Consider the following 18,207-nt stretch of genomic DNA (forward strand, 5'->3'; position numbering starts at 1 on the left):
CAACCTGTACCTTGACTTGTGGATGTGGTATAATGCACCCTGAAGTTTGGTCCCCTTATACCCCTAATGTAGCACTATGGCTTGGTGTAATATGAAGGTGACAGGTTGAAAACAAGAGGAGTTATGATTAGTCAAACTTGACAATTTGGAAAGGCTATAATTATAAGACCCCTTTTCGCAGACCACGTCACATATAAAGGGTAGCAACAGTCACTTTTGTTTGTTCTAAAGCATGCAAGTTAAAATAGGAAAATGTGGAGCTTGATAAAGTAAGGGTGCAGCCCACAAACATTGTAGCTCCGTTAGCTTTATTAAATTTCACTATAGCTATCATTGTATATAGTACAAGAAAGTATATCAACCCAAGTATCAAGTTTGTGGCTACAACTGAGATTACATATTTAACTAAAAAGTTATTCTCAGAGTATAGCATTCAAATTTCATGTGATTCATGGTACATAAAAGTATACGGCAGGACGTTTGGCACAATGACAAGATAGCAGCTAATGCATACATGGGTCAAAAAGAATCTATAGCTTCTTTTTCAACATACACACTATTAGTATACATGGTCTTCATTCCTTATATTAAAGTATATATAGTAGATTGTATTTCGGTCTTAGTGGCCTTTCATATAGTGGTTTTGAATATGATTTTTATACCCACTCTTGTTGATTCCTAGAAGAGATTATACTGTAGTTCTTCCTTTCTTGCATGCTCTTTTCATCTTTTCATTGTCCATGCACATAATACAATTGCACTTGTAGCATATAGCTTCCACCAGCTCTCCAGATAGCACATACTAAAATTTTGGAGCACCCCCTAAATTGAATTTCACACACCAAACACACTGCATGGGTATAAACTAACAGACTATTTTCAGGACTGATAAACTATACACATAAACTCGAATCAACAGTTTTAGCAGCAGAGGAAAACCTTATAAACAGTGTGATTGTATACATGCAGGAAATGTAGATACTCTCCCAATAGAAATGTTACTCAAACTCTTCAAAATCTCACTTCCATCCAGACTATTTCAACATGGGTGATAAGCCTGTCCTGATAATCATGCAAAGCTACCAACTGTCTACCCATACAGTAGCGGAGCTATGCATTTATCATATAGCTAAAAGAAAATTATTTGCAGATTCGAAGATTTTAAATCCATACCGGAAAATTTTTACATTGCTGAACCTCAGAAATATTCCCCCTCAGACTATAATGGTATTTCTTTATTTATAAATATACGGTATGTTAAACAATTTGGCTGCTGAGTCCATGCAAGGATCAGTTTGCCTCGTGAAATTTGTTAGCAATAGCTTGTTTCAGTTGAGTAGCATTTTCAAACATCTTCTTTGGTTGAAAAGACTGCACCATTGATGCTGGCATCATTCCTCCCATGTCCACAAGAGCCACTCCGTGGAAGACACACTTGTTCGGGTCTCCATCTACTCGCAAGAGCATTTGTCCCGCTATGTGTTTGGTTGCTCGTACAGGTTTAGGCTGTGGGGGACAGTCAGGATGTTCAACACTTGAATGGACCATGTAGGCACCAATATCACACTGGTCTTCACCACCATACACACACACCATGTCTCGATCTGAAACAATCATATTTCCCGCAAATATTTCGTGGGCAATAATGTACTTGTCTGCTTCATGTACGACCTTAAAATCTTTGATGTTTTTCCTTGCGAATTTATCGCGCAATCCTTGTGGTCCTGGAGTGAAGTATCGCCTGGCCGTAGCTGGCGGAACGTTCAGTTCAGTTTCTATGTGGAACATTCTCCCCTGACCCGTATCTTTGTACGTAATTCTGATCCCATCCTTGTTCTTCACTTCAGTCCAGTCTGTCTCTTTTATAAAGGCCAGGATCTTATCGCGATGGTCACAGATCATCTGCCAGTAATCCGGGGACGAGTCGCCTTCTGCCATAGTGCATGTGACTTAAAATAATTAATTTAAATACGCGCGTGCGTGAACAATACTTTAAGCGCGCAATGTGTTATCGTACAGAGTACTGTAGGACCTCGAGGTAGGACATAGCGTTGATTTTTATAGCTAATTTTCTAGCCTTATTTATTTTTTATTTCTCGCTCGAAGGGTGCACATGCATACGGGTAGAAACTCTGTAGACTCGAGACAAGTAACTTTTCAGTAGCTAGCTCATATACAGGACGACCGGGGGTCCTCTATTATTGGAGAATATAGCTTCCTTTTCCTCAAGAGTTCTTCCAAAAACAGGTTTCGATTGTGGGTTGCATCTCCAGTTACAAAAGATTTAATTGTGGGTTTTATCAGTTTTCAGTATTCAGATAATTAGCAGTGTTTTTCACTATGCCAGGCTATAAGAGGTTTTTTATAGTTTAAAATGATCAAAAAGTGTTTGTTGATTTAATTGGTTACAGTTATCAGCTTTAGTATAATATGTAGCTAGCTCAGCCATTTAGCAAGCTGTAGTCTTTTGGTGATCTATACGGTCTCACAGCTAAGGCATCTGGCTATAGCTATATAGTTAAAACTGTATCAGTTACCTGGCTTAGATCCTTTACAGGATCTATGCTTCTGATATGGCCCCATGCTGTAGGTTATGGCCCGTGCTAGCTAGCTATAGATCAGTCTTCATAACCCATGCAGCAGATGCATGGATCTAGAAATAAGTTGACTATCACAACAGTAAATTAAGGAAATTTAAACCCATGAATGCAAATATAGTTGCACTTTGCTAAGGATTAGCCAATACTAGCTGCCCTGCTTTGTGCTTCACTGCATTCTTCTGCTTTTCAGTACACTTTATTTGGTAAAGCTGACAAGGTGTCACTATGCTAAGGAGCATGCATGGGCATACTGTGATCTCATTTATGTTCAACACCACCACTACTACTACTACTTAGCTATACATGTTTCCGCTTCACAAATTTAGCTGATTAGAGCATGGCTATATAAGAGGAGCTGATGCATTATGGTATATAGCTAACTATATCAAAATGCTTGGTAACTACAAAGGAAAGTCTATCATGCATGCATGATATAGCTAGCTACTCAATGCATACTGCAATCAGTCTTGAATTAATGGAAAGTGAAATTTATTGATATTAATATGAAATTCCACTGAAAAAACTGCTTAAAACATTCTCAGATTCATCTCAGTTTTAGAGGGCCTAATTTCAAAAATTTCCTGGGGGGGGGCATGCTCCCAGGCCCCCCTACATTGGCACACTAATATAGTCATTATTCTAAATAGCTAATTTGATCATGAATACTTACCACTATATTATAGGGCCTTGTGAGAAAGCTTGATATCTTCTAATGTCTGGCTAGTTACCTATGTCCCTGTCCAGCTTAGCCACTATTATCTCGGCCCACAATGGGCAAATAGAAGACAATGATTTAACTATTACATGGAGTTATAGGCTGAAGCTACACGGTAAAGAATATTTGAGATACTCCAATAGAGCAGGCATTACTCAGTAATAATTTATCAACCAATTGATAATTTAACAATAATATATACACTTACTATCAAAAAACAACTTTTATCCAGCTCAGATAGGTTAATTTTCTAGGCTATATAGTATATAATAGTTACCAACATCTTGGCATCTCAAAACCCATTCTGATATCTTCATTATTATATTGCCCTGATATCAACTCGCAAGTCCATTGTGTTCAGTGCAATTCTGGAATTGACATGTCCATTAGACTCTGTCCATAATTTACTTACATGCAGCATGGAATAGAATTAAAGCAATCAAAAGTTGCGATTGTTACATAGTTGCCAGCCCCCATTGGAAATTCTCTGAACCAAATCCATTAGAAAATGTTTAGATGATGCCACCAACCATGCCTCCAAGAGGATATTTTGACTAGAAATTGTGAGGAGTGCATGGTTGGATCCGACTAATGTGAACTAATTGTCTAATGTACCATGAAGCCACCTAACTTCAAAGGCAAATTTCAGGGTACATATCTTGAGGCAGAATGGTAAGCCAATTCAATCCATAATCAAATTTCTAAAGACGTAGTTCGTCTACATAATGAATTCAGTGGTCGGTCTTGTATTGGTTTGGGTGATTAATCACCCTGGCATGGTACATCAGTTGTATCACATGCCCTCGTAATTTGCCTGATACGTACACCCACGCTCTCGGGCCTGACGGCCCTTGCATGCTTGGGTGTACATATCAGGCAAATCACTCGGGTACATGATACAACTATTACCTGTATAATTATGGATCCTTTCCATGCGCAATCTGAGGATCGTACCAAGGACTTACATGCATGCATGATTTAATTTACATTGTACAAAGTAATCATTGATGGTTTTCTCTCTTTGCACTAGTGTTGTTTTAGTAAGGACTTTTAGTTTTAGTTATAATCATAATCAGTTTCGTCAATAATTTTAGTTTTAGATATAGTAATGTTTCTTAATTCCTTTTAGTTATTGATTTAGTATTTTAGTTGTGTTTAGCTATATTCTCTGTGTTATTTTAGTTGTAGTAACATTTCTAATAACGTTTTAGTTATAGTTTTAGTTGTACATAAGAAAATCTTTTAGTTATAGTTTTAGTAATCTTTTCCATTTCTTTTTAGTTTTAGTAAAATATTCTGTTGTATTTTAGTTATAGATTAAGTTTTAGTTATAATATGGATTTGCTTTTTGCCTTACTAAACACTACAGTTTGCACTTTGTTAAATATAACTATGAAAATGTCAAATTCAAACCTAGGAAAGAAGGTATCCAACTATACTGTTATAGAAAGCTATACCAACCAAAGTTATATGCAGTGTACTAAAGTTCCATTATTTTTCTTTTAGTGGAATAAACACTCCAGCTATTTATCCTAAAACTTCTTCAATCCCCTCCCCCCACAGTGTCTCCTATATCCGCTTATGCATCTCAACAGACTTCAACTGCCACAAAAGACTGCCAGGCAACAAGCTAAAAAGGTGTAAAAATATCTGAGCATTGTGGTGCCACAGACAAATGTCCAGGCAACATTAATTCTGAAACTTATACTAGCTATATTTTCCTTTCATGAATTTAAAATTATTCATAGCTATACCCTTTTTACTACAAAGAATTAAATGAAGAGTGCAGCTATACTATCTGTCTCGCTCTGTGTTCAAATGTATTTTGGGAAGCAAAGTTGCATGTATAATCTCTAATAATGCAGGATCTAGGATCAGATTTCTTGTGGGTAAAGGGGGGAGACTAATTTACATGTGTAGATTGTATACACAATAATTATTTCATCGTATGTTCCCTCAGGAAAATTTATACTCTAAAAAATTGTCCTACATGAGATTTAGTTTGGTACGTATTTTATAGATTAACACTGCAAATACCATTTGTGACCGGATTTGCAAAAAGGGGTCTTCCACACATCCAATATACCAATTTTTACGATTAATAACTTCAGATTACAATATGCTATTGGCTTGAAATTTGGGCTGTAGTGAGAACCCACATAGGTTAATTGCTGGAGAAATCTTGAAGTTTGTATGTGCTTTTGACAACTAAGTTATGGTCTTCCAAATTCATAGAGTTGGATGTGTGTGGAAGACTCCTTTTCGCGAATCCGGTCACATTTATTAGTGTCAAGCAGACTGCAGCACTGAAATAATTATTAATTAGGGGGAGGGGGCATTCCCCAGATCCCTCTAGCAAGAGCTTGCTATGCATGCTGCCAGAAACTGTGGCCATGCATAGGTGCATGCCCAACTCAATTTAATTGGCCAGAGGCTGCTCTGACCATGCATATTATCTGGTCTATTCAGAGAGTATATCAATGTCATGCCTTAGTTTGCATCTCAACTGTTTGGATATCTTGCAATCCCTGTGGCATGCCCATCAATATGCAGCTTACCCACATGTACAGTACATCCTCTACCAAAATAATAGAGTCTGAAGCTAAATTGATGGAATACCTACGCATTCAGTTTGACAAATACCTCTCACTTTGCATGCATGCAGCCATGCACTTTGATCAAAAGTACTGCTGTTGTCACTCATTCCATGCACATAGTATTAACTACATTGCAAACAAAATCCCTGCTGGTGATATTGGCCACAACAAATATGTCACAATACTGTTAATGTTAACCTTCTATGATCAATGTAACTATTAGTATGTCAAATTTCTACTCTCATCATACATACAGTCCTTGACCACGACACAACATATACACAATATGACATAATAAAATAACATGTATACAGTGATAAACACATGTCATGTATAGTATATTATATGCTTGTCATCAGTTGATCCTGATAGTCTGTCCGGATACTGTCAGGAAATCATCATCCTGCAGTATCCTGAGTGCTTCATCAAACTGCTGCTGGGTAACTCCCTGTGAACAAAGCATTTTGTGAGTACATATTAGCTTTAACAATGAATGGATGTGTAGCACAGTTTGGGATCTATAATATTTGTATAAATCTGAACAGATTTTTGAAATTAAAATAGTACTGACAGTGTTCTGTCCAAGTCACTGCACAAAATATAAAATAATTGCCGATGCTTTAATTAACTCTTAAAGCCACATAATTCAGAAAACTGGATTTAAACTTAATAAATACGCATACCTTGCACAAAGCGCTGTAACTTTCGAAGCACCCATCCTATGGCTTTGAAGTTTACATCATTTTACTTGTGATGTAACAAGGATTAAAATAATACCTAGGGTTTTACCCTAACGCTAAATGGTGAGGCCAAAACTAGCTGTTAAAATAACTTTTCAGTAAGGAAGTACGTAAACCCTTTACATACGTTTATAAAATGGTCGATAACTCGATGGTAGTTGCTCCTATCACCTTGCAACAACTTCCATTCGATCCGTTGTGAAATTCTCCATCAGGCCATATATGACTCATGTGAGTAAACCCACAATCAAAATTAAACACGTGGCAAGATTTCTGAAACACAAGGACACCGCTCGTCACTGTTCATTGCTTCATAACAAGCCACTGTAGTTACAGTGTTCACTAAACCTTCTCCAAGTAGCCCAGTGAACACACTTTTAATCTATGTGTGTTTGTAGGCTGTAAAAATTAAGTTAGCCCACCTAGTGTCACCATGCATGCCCATATTGTGTAAACACGCATTTCCGATAAATTCTATGCGGGTTTAAGGGTTAAGCTTAATGTGTTTGCCGTTACATGTGCTGTACAGTACATGCTGTAACTACTGAAGCATTCTTCTAAGGCAACACCATCTACATCATGATGTAATTATACAGTATGATAGTATTATAATTATATAGACAGTTGGTGATCACCTGAGCCCTCATTTTTTTTGTTACTAGCTGCCCAAATGTTTAGTAGCACTATGAAGCCCTTTAAATGCCAGAATTGTTTATCAAAAAAGCGCTTTGATACAGGAAAGAGAAAGTGAGATATGAGGCTTTAAAAATATCGGTATGGATGGATGATTCAGGCATGCAAACATGTTTACAACATGAAAACATACTTATTACCATTGGGAGTGAACATGTTACATGTATCCACCCCTTGATATTACTATTTTTGGTGGGGGCTCAGGTGAACGTAAACTGACTATAGTAGGGAGGACAAAGGTTTGGGCATGGCCCATGATAAAAACCTGCCTCAATTTCCCCTCACAATGACACAACAGTATAGTTGCAAGCCTGAAAGTGCCCCGAAACGTTTTCTTCAAGTTGCTACAAATTGTTTTTAAATGTATTCAACAGAAATTTCTACTACCTAACTGATACATTCAGTTAAGCATAGCAGAAAGGGGACACTACTTCTTTCACAGAAATGTTTCAAATTCACTTAAAAAGAAACCTTTAGCATATAGATAGCCATACAATACGTGTGCTATTGTCATTTACTTTTATCCTCCTTACCATAGTGACCATAGTACGGCTTTCATCTCTAAGTGTACATGTCATTACACAATGTTATTGCACCAACATATTGGAAGACACTTGAAGCTCAGCCTATTTGTTGTAAATGAGATTACACCTGCCACCAGGAAATGGACTGCTAGTAGAATGGTATGTGCAAAGCTAGACTACTGTTAACTAGGACACTGCAACCAATATTAGTCTGGTCTGTACCAATACTATATAGGCACAGCTGGAATGTAAGTGGTCAGCCCTTGTGTGCTTCTATGAATAAAATATTAGATTCATGATCACAGCAGATGATGACCTCACTAATGAACTCATGAATATGATTAAAACTAGAATAGTGATAAGTATAATAGAGGGTATTAGTGGTCATGAATTTACAAAAATGTTCACAAACAATTAAGTAAAAATAAATTTTAAATTCAAGCAGGGGCAACGTAGCATCCCAATAAAAGTACTGAAACAAGCTGGATCGGAATGGTCTGTAATGTACAATTATAATAAGAAGCAAATATCCTTACTGTGCATTGCAATAAATCTTCATAGCACAGTAGGAATATTCACTTCTTATTGTTTTACAGTAACTAGACATTACGCAGTGTCGCACTACTCCAATCCAGCTTGTTTCAGTACTGTTTATTGGGGAGCTACATTGTCCCTGCCGTAGTTTTAAAGTTTTCATTTTTACTTATACATATGGTATTAGCTTGATGAAGCCTAGACCTTAAGGGCATTAAAGCCTATTGTGTGTATACACACATTGCTCAAAAGTGTTAATGGTTGAGCATTGAAGTGACCAGTTAAAAGTGTTTCATGTTTGTGTGTTTGTGTAATGTGAAAATACTACTGACGCTCCATACAGTTGCTGGTGAAAGTGCAAAATGAGTCAAAAGATATATATATATATATATATATTATCTAATCCTAGTTACAAAGATTGCTTACCACTTGTGATTGGGATCTGATCTGTTCAAACAGTGCATCCCGTTTTAATCCTGTGCCACCTGCCTTTCCTTGTAACAGTTTTTGAATTTCCTTAGCCAGTGCTTGACGACGCATACGTTCAGAACTACTGACCTACAAAACAGCCCACCATTGTTAGTGTGTTGTAGAACAGTATAGCCATACCCCTGTAGTTAAGATGGAGATATCAATGATACCAGTTCTGGGGTCAGTTGCTGCTTGTTTGAGAGCCTCCCTGTGTAGCCTGTGGGAAACAGTAACAACGTAAAAATTATGTATGGTACAAACACCTCTTGGCTTCTTCAACATCAACGACATCAACACTCTGTGATAACCTACAGTAATAATGTCAAGATCAAAAGTTACTGATGCAACACTATACATCACAGTGATGTAATGGAGACTAACATGATGGAAGAAATCAATGTCATATTTCAAATCAACAACATGATCAATGATATAGTTACCTCATCTTAGCATGAGCTTCAGCCAGTCTAATAAGAGATTCAAGTTGCCGTGGAAATGCTGTAACTGCTCCCCTAGTACCTGTTTCACTTCCAAGCTTCCTCATATCTTTAAACAGTACACAAAAATAATATATTCTGATTGCTGTATTAGAGTATAACGCATCAATAATTCTACACTTTGGAATATAACCAGACAACAGTGGAATAAAGCTACAGTAGACCCTCAGTTGTTATCCAAACCCCAATGTGTCTCAGATAATGGTAAAAGTGTTCAGATAAGTGAATTGTTCAGATAACTGAAGCTTATACATTTATATAGAGCTCTGTTGAAATACTCTAATAGAACATACACTTGTACTCAAAATATTCTAATGGAATAATCATTTCCAATTTCGGATAAATGAGGGCACAGATAGACAAGGGTCAAATAACTGAGGGTTCACTGTAGTTTCTGTACAAGCCAGCAAATTTTGTTAGCTGTCTTGATTTTTTCTCATGGCATGCAAAGCACATATGTAACCAAATTTGGGAAAACCATTGATCTACACACAATAGTACTTTTGTAATAAAACACATTTATGGGTAAAAATGCAAGTTCCAGAAAAAAACTTACACAAGTTTTTATCACCTCACTGGTGGGTGACAACAAAGAACAAATAAATTGAATTCTGATAGTTTTCTAAAATTAGGTCACACATACAACTAGCTATAGACACAGTGTAATAATGTCTCAAAGTAACAAAATGGTACTGGCCATGGGTACATTAAACTTATAATACATTTTTTCTATAAAATTGTTGAGAAGCTTTTAAAACTATCCGTTCTCCAATACAACAGGCACACATTACACATACCAACATATGCCTGCACTAAAGCTTGTCCTGCTTCTTCTGATAATTTAGGATGGATGTAGGTCCTTGCAAATGCAATGTAGTCACGCAAGATTTCCAAGCCCTACACAAAACAGTACAATAGTTTTAAAAATGACAACAAAAAAAAACTCGATTCCCCAGGGGAGGATCGAACTCCCGACCTTCGCATCTCTTACTTGCTTATAAGTACGACGCTCTAACCAACTGGGCTACTGGGGAATTGTTAGTAACACACTCTCTGCATTGCCTTACATACACTATAATGTATACTGCATAGTGTACACATACTACCATTATGAAAATTTGACACATGTACTCAATTACCCAACTATAAAGGCACAAAACTGGATCCATTCAAGAAAGATTAGTGAGGGTACACTCGGGTGAATTTCCATGAATTCCCACTCTTGTCTGGAATTGTTTTTTTTTTTACTGGTTGGAACAATAATAAATTGAGACTTCAGGTTTCCTTGGGATGGGAGATATATTAAAAGTACATCTCAGTCAATCGATGGTTTCTCGTATGATACTTAGCATATTAGTTCAACAATAATTTGAGTGAACATTCTAATAAAGCAGTTGGTCATTGTCTTCTCTAATAGAAACTGTAGTTACAGTGGGTGCATACTACCTTCTAGATTAGTTACTTTTACTCCTCACCAGTTCTTCCTCTTCTTCATCTTTTTGACTGTGATGGTAGAGGGAGACAAGATGTCGTGCCAGACGACGATCGAATTGCTCATCTTGTGGATCAAGCATCAGAAATATGAGATCAAACCTAAAATCAAAATCATCAAGGACTCCAATACACAGGCTTAGAACACTACCTAGAGAGCAGGGTGTGGGGTAACTGGATGTTCTCTACAGTGGTTAGTTTAGGATCCCAGCATGACATTCTGGGGTTAGCTGCTGCCAGTATTGAAGTACGAGCATTCAACTGGCAAATAATTCCTGCCTTTGCCAAAGACAATGTCTGCTGCTCCTAAAATGATAAAGGTAACTTTAAACAACGAACAGCACCACCACAACAATTTCTTACCATCACTTCATGGAGGATAGCTCTAGTATTGTCATTCATTTTGTCAAACTCATCAATACAACATATGCCATTATCACTGAGCACAAGAGCTCCACTGTGTGAGGCCAAGATTATATCATCATCATGACCATGATATTTGTACTCACGTTTGCAATACAAGTTGTCTAGTCTCAGGGTCCTTTGTGATGTAAGCTGTCAGTCCGACTGCTGAAGATCCTTTACCAGAAGTGTACTGACCTCGAGGCATCAGTCCATACACATACTGAAAGAGATGACAATGTACAGTACTTCACAGCATGTGCGCACACTGTGCAGTGTACCTGTAGTAGTTGAGATTTACTTGTTCCTGGGTCACCACATAGCAAGATGTTAATATCAGCTCTACATGTGATATAGTATTAGTGAATGAACGTCAAGTAGAAAAGATTTGAAGGGACTCTCAAATTGTGAAATAAAAGTTGGCTCTGACACAAGCATCAGAGATTTTTATTTAATTAAATAGCACAAATAGGGGTCTATAGCTAGCTGTAAACATGATACACTATTATACAGATTCCACTTTTACAATTGTATATCATTACAACTTGAATATGTCAACACCTTAGTATATTCTGTGCTGCTACATTTTGTTGACCATTGTAACAATGTATACCTGTATGTTCTTTTAGAGTAATAATAAGCTGTACACAAAATTGTTTAAATGAACACAATGTTTTGTCTGGGCTAGCTGTCACACAGCTATCTCAGATAATGGAGTTCCCACTGTAGTAATTCAGGAGTTACACATACAATTTATTTACCTGAAGGATCCACGACCACTTTGCTGGAAATCTTTCCTTGTTCCTCCAAACAGTTGTAACAAGATTCCCTTCTTGATGTCATCATTCTCATAAATACTGGGAGCTATGATGATAAAGTTTCTATCACACACATGTACACTAATTGTGGATAATGGACCTGTATGGTCTGTAACGGCCAAAGTGGGAAAGAACATTTTACTAAGACTGACACAACTTTTAACTACTGCAATTGTTACATCCATGTCTGTGCCAGAAGAGCATGCTTAATGTTTTAATTGGTCCTACACCGCAAAAATTGGCCTTTGAAGTCTACAACAATGTCACGACAGATTAGCATAAGTAAAGTAGTACACACTACAATCAAGAGATAATTATGTAACTCTTGCCACGATTCATAAATCCAAAATCATATGCACCCTAGCATATTTACGATACTACACACATATAAACACATACCTAGAGCTCTGGCCAGTCTCTCGTAAATGTCAGGCATCTGTGATAGTTGCTTTAACTGTTCTCTTCTCTCAGCAGTAAATGCCTTTTGCATGCTATGTGTAAGATAACAAATAATGTTTAGCTCATCAAATACTACATGGTTTATATGCAGTACTTGCATATACCATAAGTTGAGTTTAGACCACTAGGTGTTTCTTTTTAGAGTATTTGGTTCAAATACTCTAATAGAACACACACTTATAGTATCAATAGAATTCTGCATGTATGCAAATGGTATAAATAGGAATCTGGGAGCTACACTGATGTATTGCATATTGGTGGAAAATGCAGATTGGTTGAGGGTGTGGCTTATTATATATGTGATATCTTCATATTAGGTGTTGTCGAGGAAACATGAATGATACAAATTTATACATCATTTGTAAATGACTTACACTTCTTCCTCATCACCATCTTCATCACGTTCCCTCAACTTCTTGTAGTCAGCCTTCCGATAATGGATGACATCAATGTATGTCCTGTATACTGACTTGACATTACGATGACGAGGGTTCACCCTCAGTGGCATAGCACGGTATATACCTGTCACCATCACCCTGGGAACAGAATGACAATAAAAATGGAAAGTACTTACGACCCACATAATGAAATAAGCCAGATTATACATAAGCTACACCTCACCTGTCACCTGGTTGTACAGAGTCCACTAGATCATGATGTGCATATAGCGTGACTGTGTGTGGAGTCTGGCCAGCTGGCATGTCATCTATAGTAACAGTGTGTATAATATTGTGTATTTAGTATGCAACACACACACACACACACACACACACACACACACACACACACACACACACACACACACACACACACACACACACACACACACACGTACACACACACTTACACTACACACAAATACGTAGGACGTACCGGGTGACTCTTGTAGTTTTACCATCTGTTTGTCAGTGAAGGAAGAACGGTTGTGTATAAGTGTCATAGTGTATTTAGCACTACAATTTGCACACACTGTAGGCTCTGCTATCCGACCTCTATCAATCTCCACTGTCATCGTGGAATGACAAACTGCACACTCAAAGAATGCTGGAAAATAGAATGTCATTATAACAACAGAACAAGATTGCATATAGAAATAACCCTTCACACGCATACAGTTGTATTATGTACGTATGTGCAAAGTATCCTTGCACACACATGTGTACTACAAAGGAACAGACAGACAGACATGTATGCACTCAGATGCACACACACACACACACACACACACACACACACACACACACACACACACACACACACACACACACACACACACACACACACACACACACACACACACACACACACACACACACACACACACACACACACACACACACACACACACACACACACACACACACACACACACACACACACACACACACACACACACACACACACACACACACACACACACACACACACACACACACACACACACACACACACACACACGTGCACACTCAGATACATGTACACACGTACACACCTTCTCTCATTTCAGGGACCAGTGGTGTTAAACGTATCACCATTCCTCCGATGGTTATCAACTTATCAATATCTAATAGGAAGACAAATACGCACATCACTAATATCACTAAAAACACACAATACCCCTCACCATCAGGGTCTAACATCCTCATGTTCTTTGTCTTCTCAACATTGTATGGCCTCACCTAATACACACATCACATACCTATTAATATATACACACTAGACAGATGCTAAAAGCATGATGGGGCGAGCCTGAGACGATGAGTTATGTGTATTATCAGGAGCTCATCGAGTCCGAAGCTCCATAATAATTATTTGTAGAGCTACAATGCTACAATTACATCATTCTTTATGGTATGTCAGAACTTTTCCTAGATAAGGAATATATTATGTTAAGAAATGTTTCGTATGTTTGAATTTTTCAGTGCTGTCCACATCGTGAGTATGTGGAGTTACATGCTTCCTCGTCCTTCAGATTTGATGAGTCTGTGGTAGTAGCAATGATGGAGAGCAAATGAGCTACATGATTAAAACACTTTATACAGTAATTGTAGCTAATTTTGAGTATGATTGATAAGTGTGTATCAAACCGCAATATTTTCTTTTTCAGATAACAATAAAACCATGCTGATTACCAAAATTTGGCAATCTTGCTTAGTGTACTATGGCAAGCAGAAGCAAGAGCAAAGTATTTACTCTTGGCATAAGAAGGCGTCCTGAGGTATATATTATCTATGGCATAAGGTGATAGCACAGCTCTCAGCAAAGATATTATAAGCACCTCTACATCGTTGATCAGAAACATATCAACAACCCCTTTACTTTTAAAGGTGGTAATTTACTGAAGCCTTTGCATGCATAATTGGATTTTAGCATGGGATGCACCAAGGAGAGAGCTGTTAAAATACTGCTGCTCTAATTTTATTTAAAGCACAGGCAACATCTTAATTTATCATTTAGTTTTCTTTTCTGTTCCAGTGTCACATTGGGCGATCAGCTGGCATACTACTGAACACAAACCTTGTGTCCGCGGTCTTCCTCTCTCTTCAGGTCTATCACACTCTCTTCTTCACCTGAGCCTTTTTGCTCTAGCTTCTTCGCTTTCCACATTGCTAACCATGCCATATGTATTACCGTGTTCTTTGCGTAAACGTTTGGGAACGCGACGATCGTACGGTCCAATGGACTACTAACAGTGTGGGACTTTCCGTGTTCCTTCGGTAAACGTTTGGGAACGCGACGATCGTACGGTCCAATGGACTACTAACAGTGTGGGACTTTCCGTGTTCCTTCGGTAAACGTTTGGGAACGCGACGATCGTACGGTCGAATCGAGTACTGCAATTGTGGGACTCGCTCAGGCTCGCCCCAATTATTCTATTGACCTAATTCTCATCCACAGAGAATCTCTTAAATTGTGCAATTTTGAGAAACACTTATTTTAAATAGGTAGTGACAAGCCAGCCAGCATTTTCCATACATCCAATACATACTGATACATAACTTCACCTGGATCTGGTGATCCAGACAGGTATCAGGGTAGAGTAATTGAAATAGTTCATTGGTGGCAGCATCAAATGCCGGGATGACCTCCTGAGGATAGTGTACCAGTTGAGTGTACAACTCCTGGTTGTAGCGATGTAAGTGATCACAGTTAACAGTGAGGAATGGATCCTCCAGGGTGTTCACCTAGAACACAAGATATAATAAAGAGTAATAGTGGTTTGTTTGTAGCAATGTGATTGATACAAGGAATATAATATATTGCTTGCGATTTTATCTGATTTGTGCAGTGTGGTCGTCACAAGTGTATCCATGTGTGTTTTTGTTTCTGGTTCTTGGAGCAAAAGAAATAAAAGACCTAGCTTTCAAGCCACTATCCTTGCTAATGGATAGCTGAGCCTTGGTGAGACATCTACAGTCTCATTCAATCACTGCTAATAAAATGTACAAGCACTACAATCATACATTTCATATGAATTCTATGGCAGTATAATCTGTTGATATGAACATTCAATAATGAAAGCACTATACACAATTTAGACACTTGTTAAGGACCCAAACAACATTAATGACTGGAAAATCAGGACACCACTCTAGGTTGGTCCCACGGTGTCCCTGGCTACCTGTGTGTACTTCTGTATATCACTAAAGAAAAGTTGTACAGTATCTTACAATGCACAAGTATTCACTTTGAAGTTCGTTAATCAATAGGTTAGGTTTTCAAAGACTAAAGGTGTTAACTTAGGACTAATTCTGTTAATTTTAAAACATGTAACACATTTCTATAGTAAAAGGGAGGCCTTATTAGTAAAGCATCTGGTGTACTGCATAGCTATGCACCCGTGTGCACACAGCTATACACATAAGCGTGTGCACACAGCTATACACATAAGCGTGTGCACACAGCTATACACATAAGCGTGTGCACACAGCTATACACATAAGTGTGTGCACACAGCTATACACATAAGCGTGTGCACACAGCTATACACATAAGCGTGTGCACACAGCTATACACATAAGCACGTAGTCTCACAGTCATGCAGTCGTACACACACACACACACACACACACACACACGCTTGTACATACACAAACACACAGCTACAAGTACACAGCCCCACCCACAAGAGATCACCCACCTCATCCAGTCGGACCATGTAGTAAGGTTCAGCCCCACCCATTGGCTCCTCCTCCCCTTCCTTCTCCAAATCATCCATGAAGTACTTGAGAAAGTCTTTGAACTTCTCCTTCGTCTCCACCACATTGACGTCTGTCCCCCATACCACCAAGTGTGCCTGAGGCTGTACCTCACTGCTTGTCACACTAGTAGGATCCGTCTGTAACCAGAAACAATATCACAGCTTCAAATGTATATATACATGATGTATCCATCACTAATATTGTAGCACATAATGGTGCACTGATCATAATAGTTGCACTTGAGTAACGATATGTATATGCATGACACTTGTATATGATGTGTACATACATACTACATTTGAATACATGCATAAAAACATACAATAACATGAACACACACACATGCGCGTACACATACATGTACACACACACACACACACACACATGTACACACACACACACATGTACACACACACATGTACACACACACATGTACACACACACACACACACACACACACACACAAACTAACAGCAGTGTGTATACACATGTGAAAAGATCCAGTGCATACTACTACTACTTCATCAGTTAGTAACTTACAGGTGGGTCAGTGGGGGCAATATTCACTTGTCTCATTCTCCGGTCACTTCTGACATCATGCCGAGGTCTAACAGGAGTATGCCTGCAGAAATAAGCCTTTAAGTGGCTACATAGAGGTATCTGTACTGTACAAACAGCTTCAAGGTTTGTTTTGTGTTTCTAACAAAAAGACTACCAGATTCATAATCCTAATCATTAAGAACACAATTTTAGTGGCCAACAATTCAAAAATCTGTACGTATTATTGAGAATATGCATACCTTCCAGCTCGTGATCCAGGAGTGCCGGTCCTAGAGCTAGGGGTCCCGTAGTGTAGGGGAGAACTGCCCATGTCCATCTCACTTGTGGGTAATGGATGAGGTGGAGAGGAGAAAAGATTTTCTCCACCGTGTGGAGAAGAGATGTGGTCACTACTCTCACTGACTGGCCGAGGTGACGTGACATCAGATGTTCGGATAGTGGCACCTGGCACATCACCATTTTGGTGAGGGGGTGATGAAAACAAATCATTTCCTGATGGAGCTGGATGAACAAACAAAAACCACATAAACGAATGGTTGTGTGTGTGTGTGTGTGTGTGTGTGAGCAAAAAATTGGAGTATGGAGTGTACAACAATATTCAATACTTAGTCCCTTAGGTGGTAATTGAAAGTGCTAACTGCTCCCTTGTGCCGAGTATTTGCGCCCATAATAATCAAGTATTCGTGCCTACATCGACCTCTAAAACACAGGCTGAATTGATTATACGTGTGACATCGTGACAAGCTGCAAACACAATCCAAAGAGTGCAAATGTTGGTTAGGTACTCACGAGTACTCACGAGACTGAGCTTGTTCTGAAAGACGCTTTCTTCTCTGTGAACCACTCATCTCTTCTCCGCGCGAAAACAACGTGTTTCTCCCGCGAAATATCACGTGCGACAAT

The 18,207-nt window shown here is 38.4% G+C and overlaps 2 protein-coding genes and 1 non-coding gene across 3 annotated transcripts; all 3 read right to left on the minus strand.

Moving 5' to 3' along the window:
- Positions 1-1,290: 1,290 nt before the first annotated feature.
- On the minus strand, positions 1,291-1,938 carry LOC136264938 (stAR-related lipid transfer protein 5-like). Its single transcript, XM_066059704.1, has one exon. The coding sequence runs from the start codon at positions 1,936-1,938 to the stop codon at positions 1,291-1,293; it is 648 nt and encodes a 215-aa protein (XP_065915776.1).
- Positions 1,939-6,182: 4,244 nt separating this feature from the next.
- On the minus strand, positions 6,183-18,207 carry LOC136264546 (DNA replication licensing factor mcm4-like). Its single transcript, XM_066059317.1, has 23 exons — positions 18,104-18,207; positions 17,544-17,805; positions 17,284-17,365; positions 16,683-16,880; positions 15,547-15,726; positions 14,166-14,220; positions 14,034-14,105; positions 13,415-13,585; positions 13,163-13,247; positions 12,916-13,077; positions 12,482-12,573; positions 12,026-12,128; positions 11,546-11,606; positions 11,372-11,487; positions 11,226-11,319; positions 11,014-11,168; positions 10,847-10,964; positions 10,169-10,268; positions 9,315-9,420; positions 9,138-9,182; positions 9,013-9,091; positions 8,830-8,961; positions 6,183-6,360 (listed from the first exon to the last, which is right to left on the minus strand). Exons 1-23 carry the CDS (start codon positions 18,150-18,152, stop codon positions 6,268-6,270), a joined length of 2,610 nt encoding a protein of 869 aa, XP_065915389.1. The 5' UTR covers positions 18,153-18,207; the 3' UTR covers positions 6,183-6,267.
- Trnai-uau (transfer RNA isoleucine (anticodon UAU)) lies at positions 10,320-10,405 on the minus strand. Its single transcript is given in 2 exon segments — positions 10,320-10,355; positions 10,368-10,405. It is a non-coding gene; the product is annotated as a tRNA-Ile (tRNA).

This window comes from Dysidea avara, chromosome 8, assembly GCF_963678975.1.
Source record: "Dysidea avara chromosome 8, odDysAvar1.4, whole genome shotgun sequence".
Taxonomy (NCBI): Eukaryota; Metazoa; Porifera; class Demospongiae; order Dictyoceratida; family Dysideidae; genus Dysidea; species Dysidea avara.

Bases quoted from the DNA above. Each gene is read 5' to 3' on its own strand.
- LOC136264938 (XM_066059704.1), bottom strand. From the start codon at position 1,938: ATGGCAGAAGGCGACTCGTCCCCGGATTACTGGCAGATGATCTGTGAC.
- LOC136264546 (XM_066059317.1), bottom strand. From the start codon at position 18,152: ATGAGTGGTTCACAGAGAAGAAAGCGTCTTTCAGAACAAGCTCAGTCT. The intron at 12,574-12,915 runs GTAAGTCATTTA...TCTTACACATAG, and splicing joins GATGGTGATGAGGAAGAAGT to CATGCAAAAGGCATTTACTG. The intron at 11,169-11,225 runs GTAAGAAATTGT...TTATCATTTTAG, and splicing joins CTATCCTCCATGAAGTGATG to GAGCAGCAGACATTGTCTTT.